The sequence below is a fragment of the Natrix helvetica genome (genome assembly GCF_964273705.1).
Source record: "Natrix helvetica genome assembly, chromosome: 2".
Classification (NCBI taxonomy): domain Eukaryota; kingdom Metazoa; phylum Chordata; class Lepidosauria; order Squamata; family Natricidae; genus Natrix; species Natrix helvetica.
In genome coordinates this window covers 205,886,834-205,907,826 of record NC_138552.1, presented here as the reverse complement: position 1 = coordinate 205,907,826, position 20,993 = coordinate 205,886,834, and the positions used below count along the sequence as shown (strand labels likewise).

Sequence of the window (20,993 nt, the reverse complement as noted above, 5' to 3'; positions counted from 1 at the left end):
TTCTCTTTAAATATTTTGGAAGTTATGAAAAGCTATTTGAAATGCAGCTCACATCTTGTATCTGTCACTTGCACATTAAGATCAATTTTTGGAATACTCTTGGTTTTTGGCTGAGATGAACACTTGTTTATAAGGTTAATTGTGTAATGCCTGCCTAAATTCTATATAGATTGAACTGACCATGCCTAACCTCACACACATTTTCACACACAGCCATGTTAATCTAGTCACATGACACTCAAGTGCAATGTCAAAGATTGCCAAGGGAAGCATAATATTGGTTTTGGGATAAGATAATCTGTCTTTCTGGGTTATTTTGTGATAATATCCCCATCAAGTAAAGTTATGTGTACTGAATAGGAAAAAAGAACATCTAATGTAGTTAAGGTTACATGACACTCAAAAGCAATAAGTGAAGAGGAGAATGGTCAAGAATGCTGGGAAAAATTAGGGTGGAAGGCAACCAGAACTGTTTTAGATTAATGTTAAAATCAGGTGCAAACTAGGCCAGACCCAGTCCCATATTGTCAAAATGTAGATGCCTTTGGAAGTTCACATGGCATGAAAATGGAAAGGCCTATCACCCTGGAATATACTTTTGGTGAATTTTCCATTCATATCACTGATAGGGGTTTCCAAAATAATAATAATAATGAGCTGTCTGAAGAAATGCTTCACTTTGCACTTCTGGAATCCATTTCAGAACAGTTTCATAAAATGGCTTTATGTTCCAGTATGGATTGAGAGAGAAAGATTCCTAAATAGAGAGATGAAAGTAAAAACAAGGATCGATAGAATAAATAGGACAGGGGAGCTCCAAACTCTGGCAAGAACCTGCTGAACTGCCAAGTCTTCCTTCGTATCCATGTGTTCTAGAGATCTATCCTCCTGCAGCTGTGTTCCCCCCCCCCCCGAGACTTTCCATTTGGCCAGGGATTCAGTCCAGATGTTTTCAGAGACATCCATTTCCCATCTATACAGAGATCACTCTGTGGCAATTCAGGAACTCGATGGTTTGGATTCACTTGGACAGGAGAAGGATGTGTTTTAGTAACGGAATCACAGATTAATTTCAATCCTCCCTTGCCTGCCCTACTAAATCCCCAAATGCTCAACAAAACCACGAAATTGGCTCCTGGAGCAGGGAAAACCAATCTAGATACACAAATGCAGCGAAAAAAATGAAAGGGGAAAAAAACTTAGTTCCAAAAAAAAACCAAGCAAAAGAACATCACAGTCATTCATGAGAAAGACTTGCCTAATGTTAAAGGAATACTGTATTAATGTATCAGAGTGAAATTATGCATCAATAACCATTTCTCAAAATATGATTCTGTGAACACCACAAAGTCACATGGATGAGTTGCCATTCAGCACAAAAGGCAGCAATACTTAGAGATGAAAGGATGAGATCAACTCCCCATCCCGCTTTTTAAATTCAAAGCACCCAGAGAATCCCCAAATTAGATCAGAAAAGCATTGCTTTCCACAATTTTCTTTTCTTGATCTACATTCTCCCTTGCACTCTTCCAGGTGAATTTATGTGTCACATGGCAGAGAGAACATATATATGCATTATATAAATAACATTCCTTCCTTTGTTTTTTTCCTGCTCTTTCCATCTGTCTAAATCCTGTCTCTTCTCCTATCCACAGTTCATTTGAATAAGCAATTCATTGGCAGAAAATCAAAAAGAAAGGTTTTTAGACATAACTTTCTATTATGGCAGTCTACAAGAAATGCAAATAATGCTCTTGAAATGCAAGTTTCTCATATTATTTGTTGGTTGAGCATTTCTAATTTCGGCAACACAAATTAATGGCTCTGAATTTTAAAAAGCTGCTTTGATTTTTATGTGTGAACTGCAATTATTTTGGGTTGAAATAGATAAATACTCAATAACATAAAACTGGCCCACAGCCAGGAAATGTTTAATTTCTCCATTCCTGTTCATCACACAGGACTAGTGATATGCGTAGTCCTTTAAGGACTAAACATGATGATCTTAGCTGCTTAGTCACACTGCCAGATCCCTATAGTCAGATTGGCAACCCTAAGGAAAAGGGTGATCTATAAGATGATTCAGGGCAATAAAATAGAGCCCAACATTTTAAATTGGAAGTTCTCAAAAGAGAATTCTTGGCTCAGTCTTATCTATTATCTATCAAACAACTTGTAAACAACTCAATTCACTAGTGAACATTTTCTCAATGTGATATCCTTCCCAAACATATGTTAAATGCTGTGAAAATATCTACAGACCCCTCACATCCTGGACAGAAATTATTTCAACTTCTACCCTCAAAACGACTCTATAGGGCACTGCACACCAGAACAAGATACAAGGACAGTTTTTACCCAAATACCATCACTCTGTTAAACAACTAATTCCCACAATACTGTCAAATTATCTACTAAGACTGTATTCCAATTCTTCTTATTCTTCCTAGTACCTATCTCTTCCCACTTATGACTATAACCATGTTGCTTGTATCTTTACAATTTATATTGTTTTATTTGTTTCCTAGTATGATTTGATTGCTTATTAGTAACCTATGACTATCATTAAGTGTTGTATCTTATGATTCTTGATGAATATATTCTATTTTATTTTTCTTTGTGTACATTGAGAGTATATGCACCAAAGACAAATTCCTTGTGTGTCCAATCACACTTAGCCAATAAAGAATTCTATTCTATTCTATTCTATTCTATTCTATTCTATTCTATTCTATTCTATTCTAAACAAAAGCAGCACAAAAATGGATACAGGATGGAGCTATGCTCCTTACATCCCCACATTTTCTTTATCTTTCATCCCTGCCTTTCTCAGCTTTGTTTGCAGCTGGAATGTGGGAAGAAGAACTATATATTTTCTGAAATATCATATTTGAATAAAATATACTTTATTCAGTGGATAGAATAACTTGATGGGGAGGATGATTTTCACTCATCTGATACTCTTAGTTTAGCTAAATATTCTGACTGGCCAATAAAACCAGGGCAAATATGGTTGGAACAGTTGGCTTTTACTAGCTATCTAACTGTTCTTGTGGAAAAAATCTACTGCTTTCTAATTGCCTAGGAAACACGCCATTTTACCTGTCCTCATGTTATAATTATCATATGTAGAAAATAATATCTAGCAAATGAGAACCTTCAGAAAAATAAGATTTCTTGATTTCTTGTTTGACAAACGGACTGACAAGCTTCCTCTGAACTAAATTTTTATTCCTTTGGAATTTCAAAGATTGAATAATCTTCTACTGCTTTCTAGCAGTACAGTCCTTATCACTCTCAAAATTTTATGACATTCTGTTACACATCCTCTTGAATATTAAAAAAATTAAAGATCATAATTTAAAACATCTATATCCAACTTTTGGGTTTGTCTGGGCCACACTGTGAAGAGGAATCGTTTTGGGCCATATATAAAATATAGTTAATGCATATAAATGCATGTTATAATGTTAAATGTTTATGATCTTGTGGGGCTTCATTACCAGTTGTCCAGGACTGCATGTGGCCCACAGGCTGGCCACACCCAATTTAAATACTTCAAAGTACAAAATGTGGTTCAGAATTACACAGAGCATTGTCTGACATTAGTGTTTGCAGAATAATAAGCATTTCATATTTGGAGAGATACTTTTGGACATCCATTTTAGTGCTAATAATTTTCCCTAGTATCAACAAATTATTGATGTAGTCAGAGAGCATCATAACAACACAATTATTATGCCGTGATGTGGCTATACCTACAAAGATCAAACTAGTGCAAACCATGGTATTTCCTGTGATACCCTATGGAAGCAAAACTTCAAGAAACAGAATAGAAAGAGTATTTTCATTTTTAAACTTTGAAGTTGGAGGAGACCCCACCAACAACAACCAATAAAACAAACAGATCATCAAATAAATCAACTCACCCAAGACACAAATGACGAGGTCCAATTCAACCTACTTAGGCATATTAAGGAAACCCTATCATTCTGGAAAAAACTATAATGCTGGGCAAGGCGGAAGGAAAAAAAGATGACCAGCAGCAGGGTAGATTAATTTATTTACAATGGTGATGGGTGTATCATTGGAAGACCTGAACGAATCAGGTTCGGGACAGATTTTTACGGAGAAAATCTATGAGTCACTATGAGTCAATACCAACTTGACGGCAATCAATCATAAAAGTATTTGTCATTGTTGGAAAATGATGTTTTTTGAAATGCAATTTAAAAGTATTGTATGAAGCAGCAGCTCCATCTATTGTAATTGAAAACTGTTGCTATCCTCATAGCTACTTTTATAGCAAATCCCACTGCATTTTAATTTTGAAACACATTACAAACACCACCATTTTGGCTGTATCTATGAATGTATCTTATGACTGAATGTCATACTCACAATTTGATCTGGACTGTTTCCAATGTGCAGTGAGCGATTTGCCAAATCAAAACCACCAAAGCTGCAGGTTCTCTGAAATAAGGCAAATTTATAACATTTTACCAAAAAATCAGCATGTTGTCAATTGTTTTCTCGGGTAGAGAAGACACTACAGAAATGTCTCAATTGTACAAATAACAGCAGCAAGCATGAAAAAATGTTTTGGATTATGTTCATGCATCATGTTCCCTTCCTGGACTTTTACTAATTATTTTATTGCTTCATACTGAGATCAGGATCTTCAATAAAGGAGTTTTAAAACTATTTCCTAAGTGAGTCATTTGGGTAGAGAATATTAACAACAGCAAAATGTTCCACTTTATCATAGACAAATAGACAAAGGCTTTGAAACTTTAAGCATCTTCTCAATTGGTTGATTCAGTCAATAATGACATCTTCAATCTCTGAACAAACAACAATTTCCATTTTCAGAGACTCCATATCTGTAACCAAGGCCTGTTTGGAACAAAGCAGTTTTTGTACTACTACAAGAGAGAATACAGTAGGTGATATGTGCAGTGACATAATCTTGCGGAAGTGATTAGAGAAGTGAGTTGTTCTTAGAGAAACATCTCAAGCAAAAACTGACATTGAATACAATAGTTCTGCTTGCCTAAACAGGTCAGCGTAATGACACTAATTTTCTTTTCAAAGCTGAAAAAAACAGCCAAGTGAAAGCATATTTACTTGGTGCTTAATAAGGACCCTCATATGTAAAGTGTTCATTATTGAAAAGACAGTAGCCTTTGGAGCTCAATAGAACTGCCTGGTCCCCTTTCAGTTTTACAATACAGATGTCTGCCTTTTCCAGAAATAAATTGGCTGTCTATTTCGATGTTTTGATCTATGCATTTACATCTTGTCCTTCAACCTTATTCTCTCTGTTTTTCTTCATCTTATCGAAAAACAACAGCAGCAGCAAATGGGGACATGATCATTATCCTTCATCATATACTTTGTAAATAATAAATGCTATATATGTAATATCTCATTATTAAATCTGCTACCAATTAATACATCACTAAAAGCCAATTATAAGCTTTACTAGACAATCCATATGAAGTGTGTTTTTATCCTCATCAACACAAGCCTTTGCTGGTGAGCATGTCATTGTATTTTTTCCCTGAAAACATCCATTTAACAAGAAGGTTACCAGCAAAGGAATGCTGTAACAATTTTAAAAAGTTATCTCAGGAAGTTTATATCATCTTTTAATATCAAACAAGGATTACATTTGTGGGTCTTCATGTATTTGTGTATGAACATGAAGGCAGGCAGTGAGTATGTATGACAGCAGAATTCAGAGTTGGCATGGATGGTATATGGAATCATACAAACACACACAAAAATCCTTCTCAGTTAAAAGTTGCTTTTTGGCAATATGCCACACACACACACACACACACACACACACACTATATATATATATATATATATATATATATATATATATATATATATATATATATATATATATATATATATATATATATATATATATGTATATATATTTCAAGCAGCTGTATTGTATGATTGCTATTTGGACATATAGTTCATTACTTCCAACTACTTCACAAAAACATGCTAAATAAAAACTGTAGATGAAGAGACTGTAGATTCTTAAATGAAATGATCATGCACGTACTTTAAAAGTTCTAGGCATGCCTTTGGCCACTAAAATAAATGTAAATGCCCAAAACATATGTAAAAGCAACACAAGTAATCAGTCCTATTGACAAGGGACGCCAAAGCTCCTGAGGTTGCAGTAAACATGAATTATGATCTCAGAGGAAGACAGTGTAGAATAGTGCCTAAAATTCACAAGCAGGGTATAAAGCATCTGCTCTTTGTAAAAGAGGGCTTAATCCAAGTTTTCATATAAAAATAGGAAGAGATATAGCCTTTTCTCCAATGATGCAATCCAACACATCCTAGTTATTATTTTATTTTATTTATTAGACCAATTTATATAGCTACCCCACTCACAAGCAAGCAGTTCTGGACATTGCACAACAGAGCTAAAAGGAGTTAATAAATCCATTTAAAAGTATGAAAAACCAAATTAAAACAAAGAGTAATAAACAAAGGGATGCTAACAATAACGGAGCACCTCACTAGTTCACCCATTCCTGGGGACCCCAGCCCTGCTGGCATAACCAGATCTTGAGGGACCTCTGGAAACTCAACAGTGACAAGGGTAGCTGGTAGTGGGGGAGATTCAACAATCTGGGTGCCACAACAGAAAAGACCTGGCACCTACAGTTTATCTAGTATCTTCCTAGCTGATAGACACAAGTTATAGCAGGAGTGTTCAAATGTGGCAACTTTAAGATCTGTGGACTTCAACTCCAGAATTCCCAACACACCTAGAATAGACTCCCTATGTCCTATGACATATGTAGCCTATGTCATATCATATAAGGATGTTCTAATCCTGCTACCAATATTGGTAATACGCAGGAAATAACAGTAACAGACTTACAATCCAATAATTTGCAGGACAAAATGTATTTTTTAAAGAGTATGTTATTGCCTCGTATACAAGCATATCATGTGTAGTCAAGTGAAAGTGTTATTTCACCATCTGAAATATTCTCTACATACCATCTTTGTCAAAGAAATTATTTTAATAAAATATGTTACAAAGTAGGGCAGATGCACTAATATACGAAGCATTGGATGATAAATTATCCTAGAAAAAGAAACAGCCTTACAGTGGCTACCAGCCAACCGCAGCATAGTTTACAAGTTAGCAAAAATGAGATTTTGTCTGTCAGAATCATTTTTTCCCCCTTACGTTTCTTGGAACGTATAGTCATGATTGCCTCAACCCAAGACCTTGGTTCAAAAATACAATCCAGCTATGAACTTCCCAGATGGCTTTAGATCCCTGGCTCTCATCCTTAATTTCCTATATCTGAGCTGGGAATTAAATGTTTCACTTTACTGAGCAATTATGGACTGAAATCCTAATCACTGTGCAGATCTTTGCCTGATGAAAATTAAGAGTGGCAATCTTTTCTTTTTTTAATAACCACTGAGAAATGTATTTTCTCAGAAGGAAGTTATTAATAGCTACACAATGGGATGATGGTTGCATCCTCACTCAAAAAAAATAGGTAGGATCCCCTTTCCCCCCTCTATCTCTTCTTCTTTATGTGTATCATTTTCATTTATATATCGATTTTCTCCTCAGTTCAGTGCTTTCCTTGCTCTCTTTTACACACATATCAGTGGTGGGATTAATTTTTTTTACTACCAGTTCTGTGGGTGTGGCTTAGTGGGCGTGGCATGGCCTGGTTGGCGTAGCAGGGGAAGGATACTGCAAAATCCCCATTTCCTCCTGATCAGCTGGGACTCAGGAGGCAGAGAATAGATGGGGGCGGAGTCAGTCAGAGGTGGTATTTACTAGTTTTCTGAACTACTCAAAATTTCCGCTACCGGTTCTTCAGAACTGGTCAGAACCTGAATACCACCTCTGACATACACCTTACTTCTCCCTCACCACTCCTAGTCAGCATACAGAGATAAAGAATAAAATGAGATTAAAATCTGAGTCCCTCCTCTTCTTCCACCCCTGCATGAATCACAACATTTAAAGGAGTTAATGATGCAGAGTACACAGAAATATGATTTCTCCACATCACCCACTCATCACCACTACTAGTTTGGCAGCTGGGAAACCCACAGTTATGCTGAAATCGCAATGCACGGGAATTGCTTTCCCTGGATATTGTTATCTGCAGCATAATGAGCTGGTTGGTGGGCTTGCAGCTTTGCAACTGTGCCAAGAAAAGCAATGGAAATGATCCCTCCCACCTTTTCTTCTCTGGTGCAATTGTCTTGCTGCGAATCTTTCTAATGGGCTTGAGGAAATCAGAATTTGTTAAGGAGCGAAGACACTGGCAGAGGCTTAAGGTGGGCTGCTCTGATCAGAGGAGAAATATGGGAGTAAGCACAGAAAAAACAAACATATGGAATATTTGGAAATATTTGGCCTAAAAAGCTTATTTTTATAAATAACTCAGGGTGGTAAACCTGAATTTCCATTTCCTCCTCTTATTTTCCCCAGAACAACAATCCTGTGAGGTGAATTGGGTTGAAAGAGAAGGATTGGCCCAGGGTCACCCGGCTGGTTTTCATGGCTAAGATGGGACTTGAACTCACAGTCTCCCACTTTTTAGCCTGGTGCCTTCACCACTATACAAACTGGTTCTCTCCATGTATTTAGTTATATGTTTGTTTATTTCTTCTTAATATTGTTGATTCAAGCAAATATGGAACATAAAAGCCATTTTCTATCTGAAAACATACTTCTTGTATTCTAAAAGGCAAGGGTTTTCCCTTAAAATGTTGTCAGTTTAGGAACAAGGAACGAGAATAGTACGTCTCAATATTTATTAGAATATCAAATTGGCCAATAATTAGAAGAAGGTTGAGGGGAGAGAGGAGAAGAGAAAGGCAATGAAATGGTAAGCCTTTCAAACATCATGATTGGGGGGGGGGGGGGAACCCCAAGCAATGCTGACTGCAACCTCATGGGAGCTTGTGGCCACCTCTGGTGTAAAACTCACAGACTTTTGGTGGATTCTCAAAAGAACCCTTTTTGTACAGCGATCGACTGTGGAAGCCCACTTCCTCTTTGCCGCCGCCTCTTCCTCCAGTAGGCACCGCCTCAACTCCTGTTCTTCACTTTTGCTCAAGGTTCTGTCAGTCACGGGCCGCACCAGATGCGATAGGTTGAGGTGACTGTACAGGCTTCTTTCCACCACATATGTGATATTGAACTCGCTGACTGAATTGCACCCTCGAAGCCTTCTGTTTGAGAAGCCACAGCTCCCACCTCTTCCTAGCCTCTTAGGTTTGTGATGAAGCAGCTGCAGATCGCAGATGGAAGGCGATACACCTTTCCTAGCAGGACGCTGACAGAGAAAAGCTCTAGAACATGAATAATTAGGATCTGCCTTTTTTAACCGGATCTGCTTCTTGACACTCTGGATTTCCTCCAAAGATACCAGGACATGATGCTTGCACCTGCTGTCATAAAAGCAAATGCTTTCTTTACTTACCCCATGACTGAGAGCGCCAAGGTTCTTCATTTCTCCATCCGTTAAAGAACGGCAAACTTTGGGTATTTTATCCTCTTCTGGATAAGAAAAGAATGTCCCAAGTTTTTTGGGTGGTTTTATAAGGCCACGACTATCAGATTTACTGAAGGTCTTAAGCAATTTCTTGTTTGTACCCCAAGTGTCCAGGCTGCTGGATGAAGGAGAGAAGGTCAGTGAATCACTTTCATGATCTGGCTGTTTTTCAGAGGAATTATCCAAAGCGAATTGTTTCTTGTGAATTCCAGAGTAAAGTGCTGGTCTTCCATCTGGTCCTGTGGGAGTGTCAAAGGAGTGATCATCCACACCTGAAAAGGAATATGCCACGATATTAGTTCTCACTAGCTAAAGCGGTAATGACAAAAGACAGAAGGGGGGAAGGGAGGGAGGGAGAGAGTGGAGGGAGGAGGAGAGAAGTATATCTCAAAGAGACGACTTCTTAGTCTTGTTCAACCAAATACACGTGGCGATAAGTTAATTCAGATAGTCCTTGACTTACAACCATAAGTGAGTGTGAAATTTTCGTTGCTAAGCAAGACAGTCGTTAAGTGAGCTCTGCTCCATTTTATAACCTTTCTTGCCACAGTTGTTAAGTGAATCACTGCAATTGTCAAGTGCCGTAACCGTGTTACTAAAAACAGGGTTATTAAATGAGTCCGGCGTTCCCATTGACCAAAGGTGATCACATGACCCTGGACATTATAACCGTCACATTTTTCAGTGCTGTTGTTGTAACTTTGAATGGTCACTAAATGAACTGTTGTAGGTAGAGGACCAACCGCAGTTGGAAGAACAGAAGAATCTGGACACCATCAAGGAATAAAACAGACGCAAATAGACGCAATGCCGGCACACTGATGTATGTCTCTCAACAGTATTAGATGGTTTTTGGAAAAGGCCAACTCTCTGCTGAAAATAATTAACCTAACTTAAAATAAATTTCAATCTCCCCCCTCCCAAAAAACCCCCCCAAACGATAGTAAAAAGCTGAAAGGAATAGAATGTACTGTTCAAGAACAAATTCAACTATTTATATGTAGTTAATAAAGTAAAATGACAAATAGATAGGAAGATCAAAGGCAAACCAGATAGAGAAGACTGAGTTTTATGAATGAAAAGGGAATGCAGTGAATAGTCTGTCAGTTTTCATATATTTAAAAGAATGTCAGAAGGAGCTCCCAGCAGCAGGCAGCAGTAGCTCTGGACATAGCCTGTTTTGTTTCTACAACTGTGAACGATGCCAAAGAAGTGAATTTAAAATTAGAAATAGGTAGTTTGGGCTTAACATAGTGTCATCAATTGTAAATTTATTGCCTGTGACGTTTGTGTGCAATCATTTTGCAAAACAGTGGACAGAATTACTGTTTGGGGGAGTTTTCATACAGAGCGTGCTATTTTAAGTAAGAAAGGGTGAAAGTAGGAAAGCAAACTTGTGTATCTATGATTACATGGAGGATAGGGAAAATGAATAGGTATCATAATCCATCCTCTCTCTCTCTACCTTTAGTCAAGCTGAATATAGTGAAAGTCATGTATGAATAGAAATACTCTATTTGGAGAGCTATATTTTTAAAAATTCCTTTCCTCCTCTTCCTGCTTATTAGTAGAGAGGGAAACTCCATACCATGTTATGATATATTTATCTACTTTGACAGTAGGGACAAGATACAGAAGGGAAAGAATCCAACAAAATACATTGAATCTTTAACTTTTAACTTGAATGTTTCAAATGTTTTCATTAAACTCAAATCTTGCAATAGGTTCACTCAGTGTTTTGTGCACTCTCAAGTAAAATCCTGGAAAGGAAAATGTGCACTGGGTTTTATCAACTCTAAAAAGGCTAATGTTGTACTTAGAAAGGTCACAGCAAGAAATGTCTACATATTTACAGAATAGCAAGAGCTACAACTCATTGTATGAGAAAAAAAGAAACACAAACATTCTTCAAATGTTGGCTGGAAGAACAGATAACTAAAAGATTAACTATACTAAAAATTAACAGTCACATATTAACATTACAACGCAGACTTAAAACTCTGCAGAAAATAAACTAACCTAATTTAAAGTGATTGAATTTCAATCCTAAGAATATAAAACAAACCCAACAGTGAAAAGCTGAAAGGAATAGAATTTACTATGGAAACATCTTTGCCTAATGGCATCAGAGCAGTGGTGAAATTCAGGCAGGTTCTGGAGAACTGGTATAGGAACTTTTGAGTAGTTCAGAGAACCGACAAATACCACCTCTGGTTGCCCCCAGAGTGGGGTGGGAATTGAGATTTTGCAGTATCCTTCCCCTGGAATGGAGAGGGAATGGGGATATTGCAGTATTTTTTCCCACGCCCACCAAGCCATGCCCACAGAACCGGCAGTAAAAAAAAAATTAATTTCACCACTGCATCAGAGACATGAGGACTTCTCCAAAAAAGGAAGGCCAGAATGTAGGAACAGTTATGGCATTGGAGGTTTGGGCAGAAGAGAAAATGGCAGATGTTGTGTTCTAGTAATCTGGTCCCAAACGCATTCTGCCTTGTGCTTGAAGACAAACTGGCAACTGGTGAAGTTAAACATAGGGGCTATGTGGTCCCTACAACTGGCTCCAATCAAAACAGATCCAATCAGATTTTGAAGCTGACGAAGGCTGAAATGCCCCCTTTTGACTTGCAATGCAGTCATCAAAATAATAAGGCGATGTATCACCATAGCAAATGACCAAAAGGGCATTGGTCTCAGCTATAAAAAATGTTTTGAGTTAGAGGTCATATCCAACCCTTACTACAAATATAGTGTGTCTATATAGTGTGTTACAACCCCTGGTATGCCCAAATATGGGACGGAACTCACTACTCCCCCTTTCTGTCTATCGGCTCACTGCAGGAGACCATCCAGGCAGAAAACCATATTTTTAATGTTGCCTTTTTATATTTGTGTTGTATTTGTGCTGATAATAAGATGATAGTCTCCCTTTATTTATTTATCAGCACAAATACAACACACACACATGTATGTATGTTTTCACCTTAAAGCAACAGGACATGAAATTGATTTTGAAGGAACCAGATTAATCTCCAATAAGAGAATAATTATGGAAGCCATCGAAATAGAGAAACACCCCCACAACATGAATAAACGTGACGATACCTCCCGCCTACCAGACATCTGGAAACCAGCCCTAGTCAACAAATGAGTCCTAGCCACAAAAACCGACACTGGACCCAGAACAACACAGGATGCCACCACCAATTACCCTCTCCAGACTCAAACACAAACCCATCCTATAGACGAAATGCAACCACCATCCAGAAGCCAAACCACGGCAGCATCACCAACTGCTGCACTCCCCTCTGACCCCCACACAAAGCAAACTGACACACGCCATGAACACATGGCCAGACCGCAAACTCGGAGCCAAATCAAAGCCCGGGATGTCACATCACAGCCATCTGCTCAGGACATTACATCATAGAACTCAGGAAGTTACAACGCAAAGGCTCAGGATGTTACAACGCAGCCAATCTCCCAGGATGTTACAGCACAGGACTCAGGATATCACTAGACTAGAGCTCAGGATGTCATCATACAACCCATTATCCAGATCGTTACAACACAAAAGACTAATGGGCACACACCTATACCTCAGCCTCACAGGATGTTATGAAACAGTCAACTAATCTGCATACATCAACTCCATCAACTAATCAAGATGTAACAACACAGCCAACCAACCCAGTTATAGCAACAAAGCCAGCACTCCACACCCACCCATCAATATTTATAGAAAGACGGCAGCTCCGATCACGCTTTGCTTGCACAAGCACGAAGCCAAAGGCACTAGCCTGAAGATGGCGAGTGGGACCTCATCGACACATCGCCAAGATACTCTCAATCTTACACGGGAAAAGATCTGAATACAACAAGACCAGCATATCTACATCTGTGAAAATCTACGAAAACACACACGCGCACACACACACCAGTGACGTGCGGTGAAGTTTATGGCTAGTGAGGCAGCAATTTTTTTAGATTTGTGGACTTCAACTCCCAGAATTCCACAGTCAAGCATGCTCAGTTCCGATTTAAAGCAACAGCTTTAAACTTATTTAAATAAGTTTTCTTCTTTCTTTTTCTTTTTCTTTTCCCTCCCCTTCTTCCTCCCTCTCTCCCCCCTCCCCCTTCTCAAACACACAAACACACACACACACGCAGAAGTTGGATTATAGTGTTTAATTCCATGTAGCTGATTTCCAGGGCAAAGGAGGAGTTATTTTTGCCCTGTCCAATGGCATTTTCTTTGATAAAAGGGACGGAAAGATGGTCTTTGGGTTCCCTCCTTGAATGAGAGAATCCGTTTTAGTCAAAACGTTCAAATGTAATAAAATGATCTTCCTGTCTCGATCTATTTCATTGGAAAAGATGCCCGCCTGAGGAAAGAGCCTTTCACGTCTCTGAAAGCCAGCCCAGGGTGGGATCTCTCCAGGATGGGCGCAAGACCGATCCATGTTCACCAGCAAAGGGCAAAACTCTCTTCCATGGCCTCATTTCCCACCCGAAGCTTCCCCGTTTCTTCTCCATTCTTTTGCTTTCTGCAAAAACAGGGACGCGCTCTGGGAAGGCGGGAGCCCAGAGGAGCCCACCGGCGCCCGCACCGCCCGCTCTGGAAGCCAAACTGCTGGCAGGGACTTCCCAGCTCAGCTGCTTCCCGGGCGGGTGGCGCCTGCCAGACGGGACGACAGGAGCTGTGAGGGAGCACGGGCTCCAGGGGCTCTGAGCGTCCACCTGCCTGAGCTGTGCCGTGGGCGAAAGAAAGCGCTTTAGTCAGTGGGGTGTCAGGGGAGAGGATAGAATCTCTCCTCCTCTCCCCCGACACCCCACTGACTAAAGCACTTTCTTTCGCCCGTGGAAGAGCTCAGGCGGGCGAAAGGAAGCGCTTTAGTCAGCGAGGTGTTGGGGGAGAGGAGGGGAGAATGCCTGAGCATTCTCTCCTCTCCCCCGACACCCCACTGACTAAAGCGCTTTCTTTCACCCGCGGAAGAGCTCATGCGGGTGAAAGGAAGCGCTTTAGTCAGCGGGGTGTCAGGGGAGAGGAGGGGAGAATGCCTGAGCATTCTCTCCTCTCCCCCTATACCCCACTGACTAAAGCACTTTCTTTCGCCCACGGAAGAGCTCAGGCGGGCGAAAGGAAGTGCTTTAGTCAGCGAGGTGTCCGGGGAGAGGAGGGGAGAATGCCTGAGCATTCTCTCCTCTCCCCCACACCCCGCTGACTAAAGCGCTTCCTTCTGCCCGCCTGAGCTCCTCTTCCTCTTATATATATGAAACTCCCTCGTGGATATTATTATTTTATATATTATTATTTCATGATGAGAGGGGAGGCTCTGCCTCCCCTGCCTCCAATGACCGCACGTCCCTGACACACACACATACACAAATAAATAAATAAATAAATATGGTTTTAGTAAAAGTTCATAGGTGTTCATTTAGTGATCGTTCAAAGTTACATTACTGAAAAAAGTGACTTATGACCATTTTTCACACTTACAACCATAGCAGCAGACCCATGACCAAAATTCAGATGTTTGGCAACTGACTCATATTTATGACGGTTACAATGTCCAGGGATGATGGGATCACCTTTTGCAACCTTCTGACAAAGTCAATGGGGAAACCAGTTTCACTTAACAACTGTGTTGCTAACTTACCAACTGCAGTGATTCACTTAACAACTGTGGCAAGAAAAGTTGGTAAAATGGGGCAAAACTCACTTAACAAAGATTTCACTTTGCAACAGAAATTTTAGATTCAATTACGGTCATATGTTGAGGCCTACCCCTGGAGAAACTGAGAATGGAACAAGCTTTCTTTGCCTTGGATTTCAAGAACCCAGAGAAGGTCCTTAGATATTTTCCTTAGATATTTTTCTTATCACCAAAAAAAAATCACATCTCTATCAGGCCTCTCTTTTCCTCTCCTGAATTTAAGTGTACATCCCTTAATTAGTTATTGCTGTGGAATAATATTTAATGTCGATTTGTCATTTTATTTTTAAAATCAAATCCAAATAAATGCTATAAAAGTGCAACTCACTATATTTTACTTTAAAGGGTTAAACTCTCTCTCAGCCATGGAATCAATTGTGGCATTCTTTGACTTCTATTCAAGTGATACATGTCTATTTTCTGACAAGCTCATCATTCCTGCTGAAAGAACCATTTGCCAAACTTGAAGGGTGTGGTTTCGGTCAGGCAGATGTTTCAGCATCCCATGAGAAACTGACTCGCTTTCTAACCCTATGGGATAAACCCCACTTGCATGTTCTTTTACAGTTTTTCATCCCTCACCCACCCACCCCGAAGAACACAGCTCATTTACGAGTGACATTTCTTGGCTTCAGAACTTGCAGGGGGAAAAAAGCAAGAATGAAGCAAAGTGACAGAGGCTTTTATTTTTTTAAAAAAAGCATTTTTTAAAACTAGAAAGGCAATGTATCTTTTTCTCCTACCAGTACTCTGCTCCCCGCAAACTCTTAATCTAGTGTTCGCTATTACATTTCATTAATGAAAACCTCATGTCACATTAGTCACTTCTTGGAAAAGTGTGTATACTCAGTATGCAGATTCTCCTACTATACTGACAAATGCAGAGCTAAGAATTCTAATGAATTTGGTAGTCAAGGTTATGGATCAGGGAGCCCCTTTTCTTGGGACTGTCCCGTGTCTGTCCAGTTTCAGGAGGAATACTGTTTGGCTGATAGAGCTTTCTTCCCCAGATGCACTCCCCAAAAATCCACTTTGGGACTGCAGATTTTTGTAGGATGGGAGAGGGGGAAGGTGGTGAAAGGATGGATGGTACAGTCCATCCACCACCAACAGCCTCTCTATAGCCTTTTCACTTGAGACTATCCCCAATAAATTACGTTGCAATAAAAGAAGACAGACTACCCAGCCACAAAATAAACCCCACGGTAGGTAACAGTACCTAGAAACCTGCGGACAATACAGTACAGCCATAAACTTAGACCGATAATGCAAAGAGCTATTCTGATCCAGCTGATCAATTTGAGCAGAGTGCATTAAAAAAACATCAATTCAGAGGGCGACCAAATGTTTCTTCTTTTCCTCTGGCAAATTTCTCATACCCTTTTCCAAAGGGATGGCACACCCACCCTCTCTTTTCCACCACGCCATTCTAACCGCTACCCAACACATCATCTTGTTAAAGCTCCTAATTCTTACCTTCAGTGCTGGGTTTTTTAATTTCTTCCACTCGAATTAATTTCTTTCTCACTCTGCGAGTTGAGTTGACCAACTTATGCAGTCTCTTGAACTTCACTGATTCTTCTGATTCATCCTCTGATGGTTCTCTTGACTAGCAAGAAGCAAAAGGAAATGTTAGTGGAGGAATTGTGGCACAGCTCAAGGCAGAGAAGCGTCCCTTTTTCCAGAGTCCTAAAACAAGGCAAACCTTGAAACTTGAAACAGTTCATCTGTCATCCTGAATATTCACAATTTCTTCTCCCTCCCTCTCTGTCCCCCTCTCCCACACACAAACACAGTACTTTAAAAGGAATGGAACGTACCATTTTTACTTCTAAATTAGCACAAAGTAAACTCTCAGGCACCAAAACGTGTTCCAGCCCTCTTCGTCCTCTCTGCCGCTGCACATTGTGCAATAACAGCAATCTCCACGTTGCTTTCCCACATAGCCCAGGCAGGACAGTTCCCTAGCACTCTCTGAGCTCTGTTAGTTAAGCTCCTGTGGTTTGGGTCAGGCAGTGGTCTTCCTGGCCTGGCGAACCTTCCACATTGAAAAGCCTGGTTATAAACTGCTTTTCTGCCCTGAACTGAAACACTCTCATTGACTCCTCTTTTTCCAGCCTTAACAAGGAAAATCATAAACAGCAACAGCAGCAAAAAATGAGGAGGTGGGAAGGGAGAGAGGGAAGGGGAGGAAAACGAAGAGGAAGGCTAATCCTCTCCACTCCAATGTATTTAATTGTAATTTTTTCCCCTCTTATCCCCATCCCGGGCTTCTCATTCTAAAGATTCTCAAGACTGGCTGTTAATAAAAACCGAGCATTCCTCAAGAACCAACCAAAGGAAAACTCTGACCTTTGCAAGGCTCTTAGTTTAGCCCATATTCCCCAGCTTCCCATTTGGTCTCACATCTGATGCTTCCTGCTCCGTTCCAGCTGTTTTCCCTCAAGTATCCAGCATTACAGAGACATAAAGAATCCTCCCTCTCCAGCAGCAGTGACACCACAGGCTGAAACAATCCATTCCTTGTGAACCAAATCAGAGCTCTCATTTTCAAGCCAGACCCAGCGCTCAATATGCTACTTCCTCTGTTTGGCCCCATTTAGAATTTCTGTGTGCGAAAGTAGAAAGGGGGAGACCAAAATAAAGAAAGGGGGAAAAAAAGAAGAGGGAGACTTAACTCTTGGCTTTTACAGTACAGAACTGCCACTGTACAAGGCTTGCATTCCAAGGAGCGGAGAAGATTCCAGCTGGAGCTCTCCAAAGACTCTCTTTCGGCCTTTGCTTTCATACACAGCCCTGACCAATTCATCCCCGTTCCAGACTCCCAGCTCAGAACCCCAAGAGCAACTTCCTGTGGGTGAACTTTGGGTCATTTAAGTTTCCAGGTTGAAATTGGGCCTTGCTGTCTATCTGTGTTTTAAGTCGGACGAAATAAGCTTTATTTAACAGCAAATGCATATCATGTCCATATGTATCAAGCTGAGGACGCGATGGCTAAGCGGTTAAAGACGCTGAGTTTGACAGCCCAGGTTTGAGACCTGAGCACTGCATGATAGGGCAAGTTCCTGTTAGTTCATCCCAGCTCCTGCCAACTGAGCAGTTTGAAAGCATACAAATGTGAGTAGAAAAATAGGCACCACTTTGGTGGGAAGGGAACAGTATTCCATTCACCATGTTGTACAGTCATGCAGGCCAGATGACCATGAAAGTGTCTTCGGATAACACTGGCTTCCTTGGCTAAGAAATGGAGCACCACTAGAGTCACACATGAAAGTATGTTTCACACATGAAACCTTTACCTTTACCTATCTATCACAGTAACCACATAAGGTAAAGGTTCCCCTCGCACATATGTGCTAGTCATTCTCGACTCTAAGGGGCGGTGCTCATCTCAGTTTCAAAGCTGAAGAGCCAGCGCTGTCAGAAGACGTCTCCGTGATGATGTGGCCGGCATGACTAAATGCTGAAGGCGCACGGAACACTGTTACCTTCCCACCAAAGGTGGTTCCTATTTTACTACTTGCATTTTTTACATGCTTTCGAACTGCTAGGTTGGCAGAAGCTGGGACAAGTAACTGGAGCTCACTATGTTATGCAGAGCTAGGGATTCGAACAGCCGAACTGCCAACCTTTCTGATCGAAAGCTCTGCGTCTTAGCCACCACATCTCTCTCTCTTTTTTTTGCCCCACATGGGGCAAATCAAATCAATTGCTATCTACCACCCCTTCTAAGGGTGCCTAGGACTTGGTCCACAGTTCTTCAATGATCTTGGACTTTTGCCATCGTCATTTTTGAACTGTGGTGCCCAGAACGGGACACATAACTTCTAGTGGAATCTGACCAGGGCACAGTTGGATCAAATGATTACTCCTCGTGATCCGGGTGTCTCTGTTTCACTCTACAGTGCTTTGGGCCATTGTTCAAACAATATAGCTTTATGTGCAAATATAAATGCAGCCATATTGTCCTGCTTGGACTCTAAAATAAAATAGGACATTTTAAAAATCCCTACGGATGCACTCTTTCTCTTTTGCCCTTGGATACGTGTAAGCATTTTCAGAGGAAAAATGCTCTTCAAGATGCTGTTGGATTGAGTACGCATCCATTCCAGGAAAAGTATGAACTGGCCCTACGTTAAGTAATTCCCTACACAAAAAGACATTTGCATGTTAATACCAAAAGGGAACATTTTACAGCATGTGGCACTTTGGCTATCCCACTCAGAGGTCAGAATGCTTCCAATTCAACAACTTTGAGTCGTTTGCATCTACAGGCATGCAGCTTTCTGCCTGAAAATGTTTCGACATAGCCAGTAACTCTGTGCCAAAAAAAAAAAAGAGGGCCCCACATCATGTATAACCCTCATTCTGCAAAGCAATTTCTTTGCATGTTTCAAAGAAGAAAACACATGGAACTGCAATACTGTAAACAGGAACAGCTTGGTTTTCAACCACACTGTAAGCCCCCACCCCTTTCATTCAAAAGCCCCTAATGGCTCAAGTCTTAATTATTTTGGCTAATGTTGGATGCAGAAATTCTGTAGTGAATGCTTAAGTGTTTCATTTCTAGTTTCCATGGCAACATTACATCAGATTGCAGACAGCTGGCTCCACAGTTTTAAACCATAACAAATTGACCAAGCTAGTTCAGAAAATTATCTTGGCTTTAAAGAGATAGCGTGCTATTCAGCCGCCAGCAAAATAGTGCAAGGCCAACAGGGCTCACTTTTGGCAAAAGCAGGAAGGCGGACTATTTTTCCCAGCTTCTTTTGGAACAAGTGCATGTGATGTTCTAATACCAGCAAAAAGTGGGTCAATGCTGCATGAAAAAGCACAGGGGAACCAGATCAACAGCATTGGCAGTTATGAAGTTCTCCAACTATAAACTGAAACGAAACTTTTGTCAGGTGGTCCAAAGCTTCCAAACCTGGGTTATTTGGAGGTTTGGAGAATAGTTTGACTCCCTCTTCTTTGTGGCAACCCCTGAGATATTGGAACACTGCTATCATGTCTTCCCTAGTCCTTCTTTTCATTAAACTAGACATATCCAGTTCCTGCAACCGTTCTTCATGTTTTAGTCTCCAGTCCCCTAATCATCTTTGTTGCTCTTCTCTGCACTCTTTCTAGAGTCTCCACATCTTTTCTACATCGTGGCGACCAAAACTGAATGCAGTATTCCAAGTGTGGCCTTACCAAGGCATTATAAAGTGGTATTAATACTTCATGGGATCTTGATTCTATCTGTCTGTTTATGCAGCCTAGAACTGTGTTGGCTTTTTTGGCAGCTGCTGCACACTGCTGGCTCATATTTAAATGGTTGTCCACTAGAATTCCAAGATCCCTCTCACAGTTACTACTACTGAGCAAGGTACCAGCTATACTGTACCCGTGCATTTTGTTTTTCTTGCCTAAATGTAGAACCTTACTTTTTTCACCACTGAATTTCATTTTATTAGATAGTGCCCAATGTTCAAGTTTGTTCTTTGTGCTTCTACATTAACGAAGTAGAATTAGAAGTCAGGAAACTGTCTCAGTTGCTAATATGATCTTCGGAAAAGTTGGACAGTTTTCAATGTTCTCTGCAAGCTCTGACTCCCATTGAATTCTCTATCTCAAGCCAAGCTAATTCATACCCTGTTTCCCTTAAAATAAGACCTCCTGGGATAATAAGCCCAATCGGGCTTTTGAGCGCATG

At 40.3% G+C, this 20,993-nt stretch overlaps 1 protein-coding gene across 2 annotated transcripts in view; it reads right to left on the bottom strand.

Moving 5' to 3' along the window:
- SASH1 (SAM and SH3 domain containing 1) overlaps positions 1-20,993 on the bottom strand; it is a 161,493-nt gene that overhangs the window by 27,551 nt on the left and 112,949 nt on the right. Inside the window, exons 9-11 of one of the 2 annotated variants that reach the window (XM_081945640.1) lie at positions 16,775-16,907; positions 9,015-9,853; positions 4,402-4,473 (exon numbers count right to left, since the gene is read on the bottom strand). In XM_081945640.1, the coding sequence (XP_081801766.1) occupies positions 4,402-4,473; positions 9,015-9,853; positions 16,775-16,907 (1,044 nt within the window). The remainder of the gene's footprint in view (positions 1-4,401; positions 4,474-9,014; positions 9,854-16,774; positions 16,908-20,993) is intronic. The other variant, XM_081945641.1, reaches the window with a different exon arrangement.